The following is an 18,977-nucleotide window of genomic DNA, read 5'->3' on the forward strand; positions in this document are numbered from 1 at the left end:
ATGCTCTGTCTAATAGAACAATTGCTGAAATGACCCGAGGGGCTTGGCAAGAGGAAGCCATCCTCCCAGCCCTGTGCGCATGCGAGCTTTAGTGGAAGGCTATTCTGGTGCTGCTCAGTATTATTTCACATGACGTTTTCTTTATCCTTCTACCAAGTAATTGGTTTTAGCAGGGGATAGAAATTATAGTCCCCTTAAAAACTCTATGTCATTCACTGGACTTTCATATGTCTCCATTGAAAACAGTGATGTTTGTTCTGGAAATTCTCAAAACTTGGTAAAAAGCACCAGCATGGCCAAGTTTCTCCAGGGACCACATTTCATTTCCAGGTTTCAGCCAGCTATAAGGAATATGTAATGAACTTACATATGGCACACAGCAGGCAGCAAAGCTGACTGACAAGTCATAGTTTTCATAGTAGTCACAAATACTATGATGGGTATCATGGTCTTAGTTATGAAATAGATGGTCTGAAACACTGTGAGCTTAGATTAACAGGTAGTAGTGTGAGATGTCTCATTTTCTGCCCATAAACCTTTGGGGCTGTTAAATATTAAAAAGTAAAACAGTTTTCCTGTTATATAATGGACTGTTAAAAATTAAGTCTTTCTCTTGGGGCTGGGATTATGGCTTAGTGGTGGAGTGCTTGCCTAACACATGTGAGGCACTGGGTTCAATCCTCAACCCCACATAAGATAGATAGATAAATAAATAAAAGTATTGTGTCCATCTACAACTAAAAAAATACTTTTAAAAAATTGAGTTTCTAAAAGTTTATTTGACAATATAGAACTTCCTTTGGGTTGTTGAATATAAATTAGTACAATAAGTAGGAAAACATTTTTTAAATCTCTTGTTATAAGACTCTAGGATACCTATTGTAGGTAGGAGATGTATACTCTTAGGCTCAGGAAAATCCTCTGTATTAGTTGTTGAATGACAGCATTTGCCTTCTAGGCTTCTAGCCAGGGAGTTACAATTAATCCTTATAGGAATTTAAATCTAAAAATTTCCAAGGCACTTACAAATTTTGAACCTTAAGTATAGACTATTGAGCTTAAAGAATATATGATTTTAAATGTTTTCATTTAATTCAAGAATTATTAAAAATTTAATTCTTGAGTATGTACAGTACCATTTATTTTTCTTCTCAGGCTTTATCTCTGTGTTATGCAATTATTAGGATAACTTTCCCAGTTTATAGAGAGTGGTGTACAGTCTCAAGGTCAGAGCCTCTTAAAGTTTTCAGTAACCATCTTAGTATTAACATAGCTCTAAAAAAGCTCACAACAGGGAGAGTATCTTTATGGTTCTATAGTAACTTCGGGGGATTAATGATTAGAACCCTTTGTTTTTTTGCTCTCCAGTCCAGCTGGCATTCAGTCCTTTAAAGAATGTGGCTATGCAGTACTTTTGATTACTAACGACTTCTATTATCTTCTTCCCCATTGTGTACAGATGGGAGAATCCTCAGCACAAGTGTCTACTACTATTGGATGGACAGCGGCAGATGTTCACAGCGCGTCATGATTAATTAGTTTAAATTGAAAGGTTCTATCTGTGAGGTAGTTCAGGTAGATTTAAGGGCATTAGGCATGAACTGAAGTCACGTTTGCGCAGCGACTGAGGCATTAACCATGTTTTCATTTACACAGCTCTTCGTACATGCAGCTTTTTTATTATAATAGTTGGAAGTGCTAGTTATGTTGTAGTCTCAAAGTTGGGGGTAGGGGAAATTGGCTGAATTTAAAGTTTGAGAAGTATAGTTTTTTCCCTGCAGTGTAAATCACACTGAGTTACTGAATAGGGCAAGTTCTCTATAGTCTAAATTTTGGCCCTATTTCATATTTATTTTACAAATATTATATTCTGTGTTTTTTTTTTTTAAATACCCCTACCCTTAAAACATGACAAACTCAGATATAATCTCTTAATGGGCTGAATTGTCAACTAAAAATTTGGTTTGCTTTGGGACTGTCTGACTAGCACACTGTATCTTGTACTGATGAGACTGTTAACTTGAACAGGAGGTAGAATGCTGTCTTCCAATGGAAAAGAACTATTGCGCTGCTTATTTTGTCAGAAGACTAGGCAGATGATTTTGATTTGGCTTCCAAACATTTGCCTTTATTATCTTTTAAATGAAGTTGATTAAGTGGTGGCCTTAAACAACTGATTTCTGGACCTCAAAGCCTGCCATTTCATTCATGTGTTCAGTGCATTATAAAGATGATAATGGCTGACCAGAGGAACCAGAAAGTGCCATATTTTTAAGAAAAGAATGTTTTTAACACTGGACAAATTAGGAGCTTTAATTGGCTCTCATTTTTCAATACCTGCCTGACTAGTATTATAACTAGCCATGTCTAAATTTAGATGATCCTTGTCCAAAAAGTTTTTTTTCATTATGTTTTATTTTGTCAACTTAATAACAATTTCTTTTATTTATTCTGCTAACCTTAGTTTTCTGACAAGATTACCCTCCCCCCCCCTTCCCTTTCCTGTACCCTTCCTCAAAATGTAAAATGTGACTTCAGACAGGTTTAATTCCTTCATGGGCTGTGATAATAAAATAATCTATCATTCATTTCAGTTTACGGTTACTTTAATGTCAGATGGCTTGATTTATATAACTATTGAAATAGTTACAAACTTGACCCAGACAAACTTGGGACTTAATTTTCCTTCTAGTAATTAAGCATCAAATAGAACTGGCAACACTTTTTTATTAACCAAGGAAGGAACATCAATAAAGGTATTGAAATTCCATTAAAAATTGTTAAAAATAATTATTATCACAGCATTGCCCTGAAACCCTGGAATATTATTGTTAGAGAGCTATTTCCATAGTGTTTGTTAGTTTGTTGGACATTTGAGACCCCAGGAAATCCCCTTTCTCGTAACGTTCTCCGCTTGGATCTGATCTCAACAGGGTGTCGTAGTCATTCTTCAGCACAGTTCTTAATTGGAGACCAAGAACCCTGGGCCTTTAGAGGTGGTCTAGCAGGAGAGTTCCAGGTATCAATATGAATTCACAACTGAATTGACATTTTCTTTGTTTTATGAGAAACCTTATGTTGCGCATCAGATGGCTGGAAGGATTGGTCTGCCGAAGGCTTTCTAGTCCCAAATTCAATTTAGTTACATAGCTGGATTTTAAATCAAATTTTCCTCCTCTTTCACAGTAATTTCTGAAGGAGATGCTGCCAATCCCCCCCGCGCCTGCGAAGCGCAGCGGCTCTAGGTATACACTTCACATTGTTTCTTTGCAGGTCGCACAGCATTTTAATCTGCGCCCGCAATGCACAATGCGCGCATGCTTGTCTGCCAGTGAAAACTCCATGAGCAAAAAAAGATAATTATGCATGTGTGAAAGGTGAAAGGGCTTTTGGATAATTTTCCAGTTAGTTTATAAATGTAATGTGTTTGAAAGAATAGTGAAAATTTGAACAAAATAGGAACATTTTTTTGCTGTTGGAATTTGTTCATGGATTTTTTCAGGTGCTCTACTTTTCTCCCCCCAACAGGTGCTCTGCTGCGCACAGCAAACTGAAGCGCATTGCTTTGGGGATAAAGCGTCTCCTGGACAGATAACCCTCTTCAGACCAAACCTCTCCTCCTGACATTCTGTTCTGCCATCTTTTAATAGGAAGATGGTCTATTTAAGATTGGTTTAAAAAAAAAAAAAATAGTTGTCGTAATTAGAATAGTTTTTTTGTTGTTGTTTTTTATTGTAAATTTAAATTCCCATTACTATGCCACTAAAAGCTGTATAACTCAGTTTGGGTAATTTCTGTGCAGAAGCACTCCCCTACCCCAGCAAAGAGGTGTTTATATTAGTAAAGCATAGTACACCCCTCTTCTTTAGGTCTGCCTGCAGTAGCCAGTTAATGTTAATTTGGTAATCTGCAGTGCACACTCATTTAAAGAAATGGATATCTTCCCAACGCTAATCCATCTCCTTTTTTTTCCTTCCACAGCGTTTGCTGCCAATTGATGGGGCAAATGATCTATTTTTCCAACCACCCCCACTGACTCCTACCTCCAAAGTTTATACTATCAGACCATATTTTCCTAAAGATGAGGTAATTGTCTGCCTATCAACTTGGTGAATGGTGGTTATATGCTCACAACTTTCCTAGTTAAGAAAAAAAAAATCTCTTCTGTCTTAAAATAAGTACTTTGTATTTTGTGGTGCTAGGGATCAAACCCAGAGCTTTGTTCAGGCACTATACCACTGAGCCATACCCCTAACCCTTAAAGTACGAACTTTACATGGGGAAGTTAAATAAAATAATGAACACCTGAGGAGGAAAGCTAAGAGAAATTTGAGGGAAAACCTAAGGAGTGAAGTTAAGGACTCCTGTCATCTTGTGCTCAGTCCTTTAATTCCTCTTGTAAAAAAGTCAAATGAAATGTATTAAAAGTTGGAATGACAAAACAGGTAACGTCAGAATTACTAAACAGTTAATATCTGGTTTTTTTTAGGGGGGTAGGTAGTGGGGATTGAACCCAGAGGCCACTTAGCTATGTCCCCACCCCTTTTTTCTTTTTTTGAGACAAGAGCTTGCTAAGTTGGTCAGGGTCTCACCAAGCTGAAATTGGCCTCAAACTTGTGATCCTCTTGCCTCAGTCTCCTGAGTTGCTGGTACTGTAGGCATGTGCCAGCACCGCAACTGTGTCTAAATGACTATTAATCCTTGACTGAATATTAAGTAGTTAAGTAATTTTCTATTGTACCTGTAGGTGGTTGACAACCATCTATGGGAAAAAGCAAGCCTGCTTAAAGATAACAATATTAAAACAGTAACATTTCATTGATTAAAAATAAGAACTGTTCTTATGTTTTAGAAAGTTGAGAGACACAAACTCAATATGCTGTTTTTTTGTGGGTTTTGTTTTAATATTGGGGATTACATCCAGAGGTACTTTACTTAACCCCCCGAGCTACATCCCTAGTTATTTTTTTATTTTTTCTTTTGAGACAGAGTCTTGTTCAGTTGCTAAGACTGGCCTGGAACTTGGGGTCCTCCTGCCTCATTCCTCCAAGTTGCTTGGATTTTGCTGGCTTTTAAATCTACAGTTTACTACCCAAAAGCATCTCCTGCAAAACAGTTTTCATAGTTTACTAAAACCATGCTGTTTTTTACTGGTCTTACAGGTTTGAACCAAAGAATAAATCTTTATTTAATGAAGCACAGGTGATATTTCTGACAGGACAGACATTTTGTCACTCCCTCCCCAGACTAACATATAAATCATACTGTTGATAGATTCTGTTGCCATTTTTCTTGATGTGTTGCTTAACTAGATTATATTTTCAGGCTTCCGTGTACAAGATTTGCAGAGAAATGTATGATGATGGAGTGGGTTTGCCTTTTCAAAGTCAACCTGACCTTATTGGAGACAAGTATGTGGTGACTATTTGGATTTGGGAGTAGACATTTTATGATCAGGTTTATCTGGTTGAGGGGAGGTAATGACTGGAAAAAAATTTTTTTTTTTTTTAATTTAGTTTTAGTGAAATCTGAAAATCAGTATGTGTGAGTTTCTATTTGCTTTTATACCAAATGTAGTTTCTGGAAATAAGATCATTCGAGTACATTCTGAATTTTGTATTAGTCACGTAACAAGCTCACTCTGTCCTCTTTCCTTCTGAGCAGATTAGTAGGAGGACTGCTTTCCCTCAGCCTGGATTACTGTTTTGTCCTAGAAGATGAAGATGGTATATGTGGTTATGCCTTGGGCACTGTAGATGTGACCCCCTTCATTAAAAAATGTAAAATTTCCTGGATTCCATTCATGCAGGAGAAGTACACAAAGCCAAATGGTGACAAAGAACTCTCAGAGGCTGAGGTAATGTATTGGTTTAGAATTATACTATGGTGATAGTTGTTTTGTTTACTTCGCAATACTAGGGATTGTACCCAGTGTGTCATGCGTGTGCTACTGAGCATTCTTTCCCTATTCCACACCCCTTGTGTTTGTGTATGTTTCCTGGGAATTGAACTCGGGGCCTCATGCATGCTAGACAAGCACTCTACTACTGAGCCACATTCCCAGCCCCACATCCCCCCCCCCCCTTTTTTTTTTTTTTTTTTTTTGCAACAAGATCTTGCTAAGATTCCTAGGCTGATCTTGAACTTGGGATCCTCCTGCCTAGCCTCCTGAGTCACTGGGATTATGGGTATGCACCATTGTGCCTGGCTTGTTTTATTTTTTCCATAAAATATAAAAGTAAGCCTGGTATGGTGGCTCCTAAAGCTCAGTGGTACAGTACTCCTGGGGGTTCAATCTCCAGAACTGTGCCTGAGTGAATGAAGGAATGAGTTATAAAATCTCAGTACTCTTCAAGTTAATTTCTTACAGAAGAGAAGTATTAGTACTTTTTTAAAAATTTAAACAAGAAGTTTAAATGAGATGCTAGCTTTGGGAAAACTAATAAGATTTTTTTTTTTTTTTTTAGTATATATAATATATCTACTTAGATTGCTGTATGTGTAAAAATTGCCCTTGGCTTAAAAATGATATATGAGGGGCTGGGCTCAGCGGTAGGGTGCTCACCTAGCACGTGTGAGGCCCTGGGTTCCATCCTCAGCACCACATTAAAATATATATATAAGTAAAGGGATTGTGTCCAACTACAACTAAAAAATAAATATTGTTAAAAATTTTAAAAAATAAAGAATACATTTGGTTAAAAATTTTTTTAAATGATATATGAAAAACAAAAGTTCTCCCATCATACAAAGTATAAAAGATTTTTATGTTTTTGTTGTTTGAGCAAAACATCTTACTGGAATTTAAAGACGAGCTAAATGTGACCCTGCCAGTAATGGAGAAAGGTTTTATTTTCATAAAACCAATATTTTTTCCCATCCAATCTCCATTTGAGGTCAATCAAAATATACCATTGGCAATTTACTTGAGCACACCATTGCAGTTTATACAGGCATACTATTGGCAGTGTGCTTGTGTACATATTATCAATTACCTTATGTAAAATAGGGAATGGGGCCAGATGCAGTGGTGCATGCCTGTAATTCCAGGAACTCAGAAAGATAAGGCAGAGTGATCTCATTTTGTGGGGATGGGGGAAAGATAGGTGGGAGAAATAAATAAAAGAATAGATTTACTATAGAATGTGAGTGGAGTACAGTTTTCTGAGAGTGTATTACATATGGATGGCCCCAACTAATAATAGTCTGATTTTTTGTTGTTGTTGTTGTTTTAACTTTAATGGTACAAAAGCAATATACACTCAGTAGAAATAATACTTCAGTTTTGAACTTTGATCTTTTCCTAGCTACCAATAAACAGTTTGATATGCTATCATGAAGCTAGGCAGTAGCAGCAAGCCACAGGTTTTAGTCACCTGATGAAGGATGGAAAACAACTGATACTTCAAAATGTATGGTCATCCATTAGTATCCACAGAGAATTGGTTCCAGGACTACCCCAACCATACCATACCCATAGGATACCAAAATCTGTTGATGCTTAAGCTCACTATATCAAATGGTGTTTTTGCATGTAATCCACATATATCCCTCCCATATGCTGCCTAGTTAATGTGTGTGTGGCTTCCCCCCACCCTTGGCTTAAGTGAGTAGGGGGTATGGAAAATATAGCATACCAATGAATGAAGTGCTAAAATAACCCAAAATACAAAATAGAAAAATGAATTTACAGGTAAGTACATTACTAGGATCAGAAAAAACAGATACCCAGTTTCCTCCCATATACTTCTAAATTGTCTCTACTTACTAATACCTAATGCAGTGTAAATACTATATTGTTTAGGGAATAATAACAAGCAAAAAGATACTCTGTACAGAAACCCCCACCCACTCCAAATTTTACATTTTGAGACCAGGTTTTACTGTGTTTCCTGGCCTGTTGATGAACTTCAGTGATCAATCTCCTGCCTCCACCTTACAAGTAGCTGGGTGTGTGTGCCACCACACCAGGCACCCTAATTGTGTGTGTGTGTGTGTGTGTGTGTGTGTAGCTGGGATAGAACCCCAGGGCCTTGTGCATGAGAGGCAAGCACTCTGCCAACTTGGCAAAAACTCCTTTGTGAGTTGCAATACTTTGAATTTATAGCCCCCATCATAAGGTGAGGGAAAAAAAAAAATATATATATATATATATATATATTTTTTTTTTTTTTAAACTAGGGATTGAACCAGGGGGCTTTATCTGAGCTATATCCTTTTTATTTTGAGAACGGGGTCTCACTAAGTTGCTGAGGCTGGTCTCAAACTTTTAATACTCCTGTCTCAGCCTCCTGAGTCACTGGGATTACAGGTGTGTACCATTTTATTCACCACTTTTTTCCACTAATTTCCTTTTTGTATTCCAGTTGATGGTGCTAGGGATTGAACTCAGGGCTTTTGTTTGATGATAGGCAAGTGCTGTACCACTGAGCTATTCCCCCCAACTCCCTAGAAAGCTTTGAACATGAAAAATGCTTCAGCTGGAATCGAAAGCTAATTAATTGTGTGTGTGATAATTTTGTAATGTCTGGAAGAGTTACTAAATATTGTCATTTTCCTGTTGGTGAGTTCTAGGATATAGATACATAATGTTTTGAAATTGGAAGTCAAAAGATTCTAATTTTTGCAGAAAATAATGTTGAGTTTCCATGAAGAACAGGAAGTGTTGCCAGAAACTTTCCTCGCCAACTTCCCTTCTCTGATCAAGATGGATATTCACAAAAAAGTAACTGACCCAAGTGTAGCCAAGAGTATGATGGCTTGCCTCCTGTCTTCACTGAAAGCTAATGGTGAGTACATATTTGTGGAGTTGGCATTGTTTGGGCAAGGGAATTTTAAAAAGGGAAAGAAGTGAATTGTTAATCTGTACTCTCTTACTGTTTGGTGTGTGTGTGTGTGAGAGAGAGAGAGAGATGGGGTCTTTCTCACTATGTTGACCTGCAATTCTTGGGCTGAAGCAGTCTTCCTGCCTCAGCCTACAGAGTACCTGAGACTACAGTCACTTGCTATTATTTTTAACTCATGACTTATTTTCTGAATTATTAGTGTGTAAGAATTCCATGTATATTACTTATTGAAAAATACTACTCTTCTTTTATTACTATGAACACTTATTTTGAGCCCCAATTAAAGGAGGAGTGAATCATAAGTAGTGGTTCAAAATTAATCTAAAGGAGAAAGTTCCTTTAGGAATTCAATTTTGGTAGTACTAGGGATCAGACCCCTTGTGCATGTTAGGCATGTATTCCACCACAGAAATACACTCAACCCTTTCTTTAAAATTTTGCTATAGGGTCTTATGGTATTGTCTAGGTTTGGTCTTATACTTAGAATCCTTCTGCCTCAGCCTCCCTACTGGGATTTCAGGTGTGCATCACCATGTTTGACTCAGTCTTGAGGTTTCTTATACCTTGTTCCCTAAAAGATTTTGGGACATTAAGGTTGGAATGACATTTCTTTGATTGTTTAGATCACAAAATAAATATTTCACTCACTGTTGAATATTATTATTAAGAATTTTAGGGGCTGGGATGTGGCTCAAGCGGTAGCGCGCTCGCCTGGCATGCGTGCGGCCCGGGTTCGATCCTCAGCACCACATACAAACAAAGATGTTGTGTCTGCCAAATACTAAAAAATAAATATTAAAAAAAAAAAAAAAGAATTTTAGGGCATGGGGCTGTGGCTTAGTGGTAGAGCACTTGCCTAGCACATGCGAGGTGCTGGGTTTGGTCCTTAGCACAACATAAAAATAAATAAAATAAAGATATCATGAAATTTAGGGACTGGTATAAACAAGCTTATTGTAGTAAATGCATTAATGATTATTTCTAATTTATATCCATAATTTTCCTCATAAGTGACTTATTTATGTTTTGGAATTTCATTTTTAGGCTCCCGGGGGGCTTTCTGTGAAGTGAGACCAGATGATAAAAGAATTCTGGAATTTTACAGCAAGTTAGGCTGTTTTGAAATTGCAAAAATGGAAGGATTTCCAAAGGATGTGGTTATACTTGGTCGGAGCCTGTGACACTGTTGGCACCATGAACTGTCCAAAACTCTTAACTCCACCTTGTGGTTGGTGGTTGGGGTCTTCATACAGTTCTGCGTCTGGAGCAGCAACATATCAGTCCATTTGAATTGAAAACAAAGACGACTTTGTTAAAACTCACCCATCACACTTTCAGACTCCTTACTGGTTGGAAGAAGATAGTATACTGCTGCAAATTCTGTATGAAACAGAGATGTGGGGCCCTTCTTCTGGGTCTTGTGTCTTGTGTTAGGTGCCAAGACACCTTAGGTGGGCTTATAGGGAGGGTCTTTAATAAATGTAGTCAGCACTATTTTTCTGTATCCAGTGTTGCATTTCTCACCTAAGAGTAATCAAAATCACTTCTGGCATCCTCTTTGGTTTATTGAATGAAATGTCTCATTCTTTGGAGACATGCAGAGTTGAGAAAGATTTTAGTGGGTTTCAGAGCCTTCAGGGTTGATTTTCCAGGTGGGATGGTTGTGGCATTAGTTTAAGATGAATAAATGATTTCAATTTGGGGCAGTTTTTCTGCTTTTTGTAAAGCTATGGCCGATTGTCTCCTGTAGTAACCATTGGTTCAGGCATGTTGTACTTTGTAGGGACAAATGTGCAGTTGTTTGTGTAAAAGCCTAAAACTGACAAACTTGTAAATTTCTTTGTATATAAACTAGCTGTAACTTGACTATCCTTTTGTTTCTTGTTTTTGGTAATTTTTGTTTTGTTTTTTTTAAATGAAAAGGTGTTTAGGATGGCACTTTGAATTAGCAAATCAATGGAAGGTGAATTTTCCTTCCCCCCACCCCATAATAAGTTTTAAAGTGCCTCCCACTTAGGGCTAGGCCATAACCTTTTTGGGTACAAGAGCCTAATTTCTTAGATCTGTTGCAAAATGCAGTCACTTCTGGAAATTAATAACAGATCAGCATGTGAAATGTTCGTTTTGACATCTGTCAAATAGGGTAAGAAGACTGAATGGTTTTTGCCCTTAGATCAGTTGTCCTTTAATCTCAAGACTTGTTACTACTGATTTAAATCAGTCTTTAATTCTTGCATGATTTTATCTAATTTTTAAAAGAATGAGCACACTTTAACCAATGATTTATGGCTACCCCTGTTTTTCCTTTAATCACAGGTTCTGAAAGCTTCATGTATTTTAATTTAGAATTGGTGTTTTTTAAGGGTTCTGTGCATGAGGCTGGCAGGTAATCTCTGCAGGACTCATTTTTTTCATCATGGCTGGCTGACTTCTCCATAGATTCATAACAGTATTTTTGTTATCTTGCTTCCCAGCAGTTTTGCATCAGCTATTTAACTTTCAGCTCAATGAGGGGAGAGGGAGGGATAAAGAAGGAAACTTGAAACAGATTTTCCTTGGTATATCTCCACTAGTGTGGGCTTTGAGTGAGTCTTAAAGCATTGTATGCAGTGGTATCTAGTGACTTCCAGTGGAGGCCCAAGTGTGTGCCCTGTGGGTGAGGAGGAAGGAAGTCTCTTTGTTCTTAGGGTAGAACTCTTTTAACTGATAAAATGTAATGTGTTGGCAAGCTGAAAACAAATTTGCATTTTTGAGGGCTGAGGTGAAGGTGAGATCCCTACTAAATATTAAGACAGTTGAATGTTAGTCTTTGACATCTCAAGCACTCATACATTTTATCTGGAGGATTTTGGAGTTATCCTCATGGAATCAGGATTTTAAAACAAGTGCTTTTGGTTTTATCTTGGCTTTTAGTAATCCCTTTGGCTGGCCTCTGGTCACACGTGCTAACTGTGCAATAGATGTCCAGGTCTATACCTTCATCACTATAGGATCATAAAGTGCTATGCTATCTTCCATGGTTATGAATATTTATTAAGGTTGGAATGACATTTCTTTGATTGTTTAGATCACAACTCAGTTCCTGTAGAAAACGAACTGTAAAACTATCTGAAGACCATGCAAGAGGCTAAATAAAACTTGAAGTGAATGTGTGTGGTGTCTACTGCGTGCACCTACTTCTGTCTGCCACTCACCGCACCACCACCACTACACTCTGAAATATAATGCCTTGCCTTAGAGCAGGGAGGCATACCGAACTTCTGTCCACAGCTCTTCCAAGTTAGAGACTGGTTCTTAAAGGCAGCCCTCCCCTACTCCCATCTCCAGTAAAACTCTTCCTTCCAGATTTTCCTCAAGGCAAAAGTAGTAGACTAGTTTTTAGCAAAGCTTACCACAATTATAACCTGCTCATATTCTCTCAAGTAACGGGATAGAAATGCAGTTTGAGATAGAAAAAGGAATTGCCACTCAGGAATCTAGGCAAGAGGATCAAGTTCAAGGCTAACCTCAGCTAGAGATTAGTTCCGCGTAGGGCACCCGTTGAGTTGAATCCCAGTTACAGAAGAAGGGAAGGGGATTCAAATAAAGTACAAGTATGTACCTGGGTTGAGAATTCGAAGCCCTTAAAAAGTGCGGATCCCGGGCTGGGGTTGTGGCTCAGCGGTAGAGTGCTCGCCTAGCAACTGGAATAGATCCTCAGCATCACATAAATAAGGGTATTGTGTCCAACTGAAAAAAAAAAAAAAAAGCGGATCCGCCAGGAGCAGCAGTTGAATCTCCCAGCTGAGCTGTCTAGTCCTCTGGTAGCAAGCATCCGCGTCCTGTCACCTAAAGTTTAAGGAAGATAGACCATCTGGATAGTGAATTGCAGCGTTTGGAAAGAATATGCAGAAGAGAAACAGGACGGAATGGTGGGCGGAAGTTCCTGGAGCTGAAACTTCCTTTACGCCCTTCCAGAGTATTTTTATAAGAAAAGTGCCGCTCTGAATCCCATCTCGGCAGGAGGGGAAATAGAAAGTTTTTCAACGAAAGTTTACCCTGGGTTGGAAGGGAGACAATATATGGGGCGATGAATCAGAGAGAATGGGCGCGCTCATGGCCGTGTAAGTTAGCAAAAACGTTAACGTTAAGGCTAAATCTATGCTTTTATGTGAAGTTACTTCCTCTGAAGTCCTGCCGGGTGCTAGCAGGAGCTGCGGTTTACAGAGCGAGGGGCAGGAGAAACCCTAGATCTGCAATCCGGGCGCCTTTCCTCTCCCTGAGGAGTGTCTCCTTTAATAGGCGGGGCCGGAACTGGCCAAGGGTGCCACGCTCCTTACGTGCTGGGGGCGGAGCTCCGAGACGGCCCTTGCAGCATGGCCGCCGGCACTGCCGCAGCTTTAGTTTATTTGAGTCAAGAGAGCCGATCCCGGGCCGGGGGTGTCGGGGGTCTGCGAGTCCCGGCCCCGGTTACTATGGACAGTTTCTTTTTCGGTATTGGGGAAAGGTGCTGAGGGTGGCCCTGGGGGAGGAAGCGGTAGGGATGAAGAACAGGAATGTGGATGGTTGCGCGATGTGGATGTGGGCGGAAGGGATTCTCACTATTCGCGGCGGACAGGTGGGCCCTAGCACGCTAAAGCCAAAGCGGACGCCGAGACCCCTACCCGAGACGTGCTGGGCCAGGCCCAGGGTTTAGTTACCGAGGTTTTCTGAGGGGACGTCTGGTAGGCGTGTTAAATGGCCAATCAGTCCATGACTATGCATGATGGGTTAGCGAAACGCCACCGCACCCCACCGCTTCTGCACACAACACTCAAACTTACCACGATATCTCTTTCAGGCTGTGAGCTCTCTGGCCACACCCGCTCCTTCACTTTCAAGGTAGAGGAAGAGGATGATGCAGAGCACGTGCTGGCGTTGACCATGGTGAGGGGCGGTAGAGGGGGCTGGCAACCAGTGGATCTACCTAATTCCCTTGCTACTCCTTTATTAGGAGTCATAGACTGCTCCCCTGGTTCCCTGATATAGGAACCTTTGAGACCAGGCAAGTTCTAGGGTAGCTGCCTCTACTTGTGGTATCAACCTGTCTTGGGGAGATCCTGAGGCCCTGTAAATCCTTCCCAGCTCTGCCTCACCGAGGGGGCCAAGGACGAGTGTAATGTAGTGGAAGTTGTGGCCCGAAACCATGATCACCAGGAGATTGCAGTTCCTGTGGCCAACCTCAAGTTGTCTTGCCAGCCCATGGTGAGTTCCCCAGCCATGTCTTGGGTTGGGTGGGGTGGGATGGGGATTGAGGACATCAGTGCTCATCTCATGATGAGATGGGCTAGGAATGGTCCAGGCCTTCATCCTTGTCTTCCTCCCAGCTCAGTCTAGATGACTTCCAGCTTCAACCACCTGTAACCTTCCGCCTGAAGTCGGGCTCTGGCCCTGTGCGAATCACTGGGCGGCACCAGATTGGTGAGAGGAGGGGAGGGCCCTCTCCTTTGTCTCCAATGGGCTCTGCATCCGCCCCTCCCCACACTCCAAATTCCTGCACTATTCAGCCTCATCTCCCAGTGTAGTTCAATCTGACCTGCATGCCTTCCCAAGCTATGTCCCTTGGCATGATGTCCCCTCCATTCGCTGCCCCACTCAAGCCTACCTAGTCCATGCAGCCTGTCCCATCTTTACCAGCTCAAGTGATGTGGACTCATTTAGTTTCTTCTTACCTAGTTTAGTGTCTGAGGCTTCTTCCACCTAGACAATGAGCTCTGGGAGGACAGCCTAGCACCAGAGTGTATGAACAAATGACGTGGTATGACAGGGGTCTGTTTTTAACCTCCTCCTTATACAGCTTGTGTTTCTACCAGTTACTATAAGCAATGATGTTTCTGAGGAAGAGGAGAGTGAAGAAGAGGATAATGTAGAGGAGGAAGATGAATTGTGCCCCATCCTTCCTGCCAAAAAGCAGGGGAGTAGGCGCTAGCCTTTGGTGAGTAGGAAGGGAAGGCTGCCCAGAAGGTTCTGAGGGGGCAGGAGGAGCAAGTGAGAGCCTAGATGCTGACTGCTTATTTTTTGTTCTCAGGTCAGGTAACTACCTGCTGCATCACCATGCACCATGTTCGTGGACAAGTTTCAAGAATTTTAAATGTTTCTTCTCCATTGAAGAGGAGAGTTTGGGGCATGGGTTGGGTAGAAGGGTCTTGTGCTGGTGCTAGGAAAGAGGCATTCTCCTTAGGGTCCTGGTGTTCTAGTCCTGTACCATGTCTGGAGCTTCCCTTTCCTATAGGCATAAGGGGAATTTTGAACTTTTATGCTGACTCTATGTCCCCACCTGCCTGTGAGGATTAAAGGTTAGTATCTGAATCTCAGAACTACACATTTGTAACACTTTTTACATTTTTAGATAAAGATTGAAATAAAGTGGTGTGGGGTTTTTTGCAACTGCTCTGTGTGGCTTCTTCCCATGCCAGTGACATTTCCCTAGGGACCACCAGGTGGCACTGTGGCAGCACAAAGGGTGGCCCTGGACCTGGGGTGGGGAACTATGTGGGATCCTGCTATCCCCAGAACCCTGCGCCAGGACCATGTCTAGGTCTCAACTGCCTTGCCAAGAGGGATCTCCCAACAGCCAGCCCATTCCCAGCCTCTGCAAGTGGGGGAGGGCCATCACAGGAGGTTATCAACATCCAAACAAGGGGTCTGGGCCTCTGTCAGCACTCAGGCTGATGGGAAGGGGGGCTGATAAGCAGGCTTAAGCAGCCTGAGGAATGTGCATCCCTAGCCCCATGAGGGAACTCAGACCCAGAGAGGGCCTTTGAGGGTTGGGGTGGAGACTAGTCTTTGCTCCTCCTTCAGTCTTTCAGGCAGGTTGAGCAGGGCTGGCCCTTAGAAACCTGATTCCCAGGGCCAGATGGAGGGAACTAGCCAGATTGGGTGACAGGGAAACCAGAATCCGGGTGGCCTGGCATATGGGGACAGAAAAGGGCCTCTGGGAATCATCCTCCTAGGCTAAGGGGTTCCTATCCCCCAGCACACCGCCTGGTGTAGAGATCTCTGGTGCCCGAACTCAGGTGGTTCTGGGCTTTGACTTTCTGTGCTAGGAGAGAAAGGGATGTACTTGTATGAGGGTGAAGATATATGTTACCAGCTCTGGGGTCAGCAGTTCAGCAGCTGTGTTGATGAGGGGGTGTCATTGCCCCACAAACAAACAAACAAAACATTACCTCTCCAGACAGCATGAGGCCAGACAAGCCGAGGATGGACAGAGAACAGGGCCTGAGGGGGGTCAGGCCTATTCCCACACCAGCTGCTGGGCTAGTGAGTAGGCATGGGGAAGGGTTCCTCAGATAAGTAAAACAAAGGTGCTGTTATTAGGGCAGGTGAGATTGACTTTGAGGAAAGTTCCCACAATACAGAAAAGCAGCCCCTCTTCACATTCTGAGAGACCCCCACCACCACCACACATACATACACACACACACCCCTGCTGTGTTGAGGAGTTAGGGATCCTGATTTCACCCACCCTGCCTCAGGTTAAAAATAAAGGAAGCCTCCTTTTTCCACGGGGGATGACCTTATAAAGTGCTGCCACCCCAGTAGCCAGACGGGTCTGGTGAGAACTGGGAAAGTGGAACTGGTGCCCTCTGGTGGACAAGGTCGAAACTTTGTGGCATACCCACTCCCCAAACTGCCTCTATAGGCTCTAGGTGTGCAGCATGGTGCGGGCCCTATTAATCCTGTGGGCTGTCTGGGCAGCTGAATTTTAGGCTGAAGGTGAGAGAATAAATAACTAAGGCTTGCATGCATACATTCATTCATTCACTTGAAGTGCTTGTGCCAGAGTAGAGGAATTGGGCTGGGCGGCAACATTTCCTTCTTTCCCTTCCTCCTCTGGGCTCCAACCTCAAAGTCCTCAGCGGGTGCTTGGTTGGAGACTGGCTGAGGGCAACACCAAGTCATTTCTTGGGGTGGAGGAAGCTTCCCAAGCTGACCCATCTACCCCCTGCTGTGATCCTGGTCCTGCTCCCCGCCCCTGCAAGGACAGCTCATCACCCATTGTATTTCTCCCATGTTTTGCTGGTAGGTCTGGGGTGGAGAATGGGGAAGGGCTCTTAGCACGTTCCTGCCCTCAGTAGGGGCCCAATCCACATCCTCTTAGTCCAGGAGTTTCCCTAGCCTGATCTGGCACTTCACAGATGGTGCTGGGAATTGTTTTTTCTCCTGCTCCCCGCCTCTCGATTCCCTTTTTCTGTACCTGCATCACGCCAGAGCGCTGGGGGTTAGGGGATGAAAATGTGAAAATGTACCTATGTTTGCAGACCGCTGAAAGGCCAGCCCTGTATTTGGGGAGCGAAGGTGTGCCACTCCTAGAGGACAAGCTAAGCCTCCCAGGGGACTTGCAAAGCACAAGACACTGTCTCGGTGATTTGCATTTGAATCTTTGGCAGGCTCAGGAGGCACGCATCTCAGTCTCAGCAAGAGGCAGTCCAGGCCTCCCACACGGCAAGTGTGAAGGGCCCTGGAGCCAGTCGCAGGGCAAGGGGTGCATTTGGGTACTGAAGAGGACGTAGAGAATGGGTTGTGGAGAGGAGTCATTCGTGTTGGCAAATAGTGTGTTTGTGTTTTCAGGAGAGGGAGTGTGTGAGCGTGTGTGAGAGAGCATGCTCACGCTCGTGTGTGTGTGTGTGTGTGTGTGTGTGTGTGTGTGTGTTTGTTTGCAGAGTGTGGGGGCTGCGGGGAAAGGTGACCAGGCTGTCACTCAGCGATCAGGTTGACAGGCGCTCGCTCATCTGGACCCGGGAGCTCTGATTGCAGATTCGAGGAAACAAAATAGCAATTGTAATTACGGGGCTTTGATAAGATAAAGGAAGGAGGGAGCTGGCTGGGAGGCCTGCAAGGAAGGGAGGGAGAGAGCGGCCTGCGGGGGCCCTGTGGAACATTTGCATCTGTCAGTCAAGGGGTGTGCCCCAGCCTAACAGGGTGCCTGCTGCGGGAATGACCCTTCTGCCCCTGTCCCCAGAGACACAAACTTTCGGGGAGATAAGAGGAATCACCATGAATTGGATGCAAGAGAGTTTCCAAAGGTAAAGGAATTTGGTCCTTCAACAGGAGGTAGGAGAGGTTAGGAGTGGTACTAAAACCTAACCTGGGACTCTCTAGGACCCAGGATGCCCATCTCCTCTAGGGGAGAAGAAAGAAGATAGGTGAAGATCATTGAGGTTCAGTCTAGCTTTCAGAACCTTCTATAAGGCTGGGTACTGGTGTAGTTCAGCCATCAAGTTCTTGCCTAGCATGCTCAAGGCCCCAGGTTCCATACCCAGCACCACAAAAACAAATATCCTTCTGGGGTCTCCAAAATCTGGGCATAATGCTGATCTGAGCCAGATGCTCTGCCTCCACTTCATGGAGGGCAGGTACTCAGAATGACTTTGGTTTTGACTCTAGGACAATGTATACACTACTAAGTGGGCTGGCTGCCATGACCCCTACCTGGATCCTGTTTGCTGCTTCCTGCTCTTTTCTCAGACTGAGTTCATAGTGGGAAGGAGGCATTTTCAGAAAATGCCATCCCTTGCTCCCTGTTTCTCCATTCATTCCCTAATACATATGCATAAACACTTTTAAGGGCCTACTATATACACAGAGTAGTATTAAGACTGATCAGACATCTCCCTTGCCTGCTCTGAGCAACACAGATAGGGAGGCAGACAAGAAGTCATGGTCCCTAGACCAAGCACAGTGAAAGAAAAGGGCCAACCTGGGTTGTGGGCCTTAGAGCCCCATCTGATTTATCTACCCCCTAATGTGCCCACTTCCTAGTGAGATTTAGAGGAGATAGTGCCTGCCAAGATCTTAGAAGATACAAGTGCTCAGTAAATGTTGGTGCTCATGATTATTTTCTATTGGTGGGGGTGAGGAGGCAAGTCTCCTTGGGAAGTTGCCTATGGGCTGAAGTCTAAATGCTCAGCCAGTTTCCTCATTATTCATTCATTCATGCAGTGAACACTAACTGCAGAACAACTCTGCCTAGCTCTGCCATTCATGCAGTGAACACTAACTGCAGAACAACTCTGCCTAGCTAGTAAGACATGGTCCTTGCCTTCGGATTTGTGGGAACAAGAACTGAGTGAACAGACTCCTACATGGGAATAACAAGCGGGCTAGGGA

At 42.6% G+C, this 18,977-nt stretch overlaps 2 protein-coding genes across 4 annotated transcripts in view; both read left to right on the top strand.

Annotated features, from left to right (window-relative positions):
- Positions 1–11,998, top strand: part of Oga (O-GlcNAcase) — a 33,267-nt gene extending 21,269 nt beyond the window's left edge. For both annotated transcript variants that reach the window (XM_027930170.3, XM_071610968.1), the window contains exons 11-16: positions 2,934–3,019; positions 3,982–4,086; positions 5,326–5,411; positions 5,665–5,857; positions 8,630–8,789; positions 9,891–11,998. In XM_027930170.3, the coding sequence (XP_027785971.2) occupies positions 2,934–3,019; positions 3,982–4,086; positions 5,326–5,411; positions 5,665–5,857; positions 8,630–8,789; positions 9,891–10,027 (767 nt within the window). In that variant the 3' untranslated portion in view covers positions 10,028–11,998. The remainder of the gene's footprint in view (positions 1–2,933; positions 3,020–3,981; positions 4,087–5,325; positions 5,412–5,664; positions 5,858–8,629; positions 8,790–9,890) is intronic.
- A 1,147-nt stretch (positions 11,999–13,145) lies between these two features.
- Npm3 (nucleophosmin/nucleoplasmin 3) lies at positions 13,146–15,184 on the top strand. Of its 2 annotated transcripts, XM_027930171.3 has the most exons (6): positions 13,167–13,319; positions 13,666–13,751; positions 13,950–14,069; positions 14,192–14,285; positions 14,678–14,799; positions 14,893–15,184. In XM_027930171.3, exons 1-5 carry the CDS (start codon positions 13,202–13,204, stop codon positions 14,791–14,793), a joined length of 534 nt encoding a protein of 177 aa, XP_027785972.1. In that variant the 5' UTR covers positions 13,167–13,201; the 3' UTR covers positions 14,794–14,799; positions 14,893–15,184. The 2 variants fall into 2 exon arrangements, with proteins under 2 accessions (XP_027785973.1, XP_027785972.1); XM_027930172.3 differs by lacking the exon at positions 14,192–14,285 and having other exon boundaries at positions 13,146–13,319; positions 14,662–14,799.
- The last annotated feature ends 3,793 nt before the right edge of the window (positions 15,185–18,977 follow it).

Source organism: Marmota flaviventris, chromosome 4 (assembly GCF_047511675.1).
Source record: "Marmota flaviventris isolate mMarFla1 chromosome 4, mMarFla1.hap1, whole genome shotgun sequence".
In the NCBI taxonomy this organism is placed as follows: domain Eukaryota; kingdom Metazoa; phylum Chordata; class Mammalia; order Rodentia; family Sciuridae; genus Marmota; species Marmota flaviventris.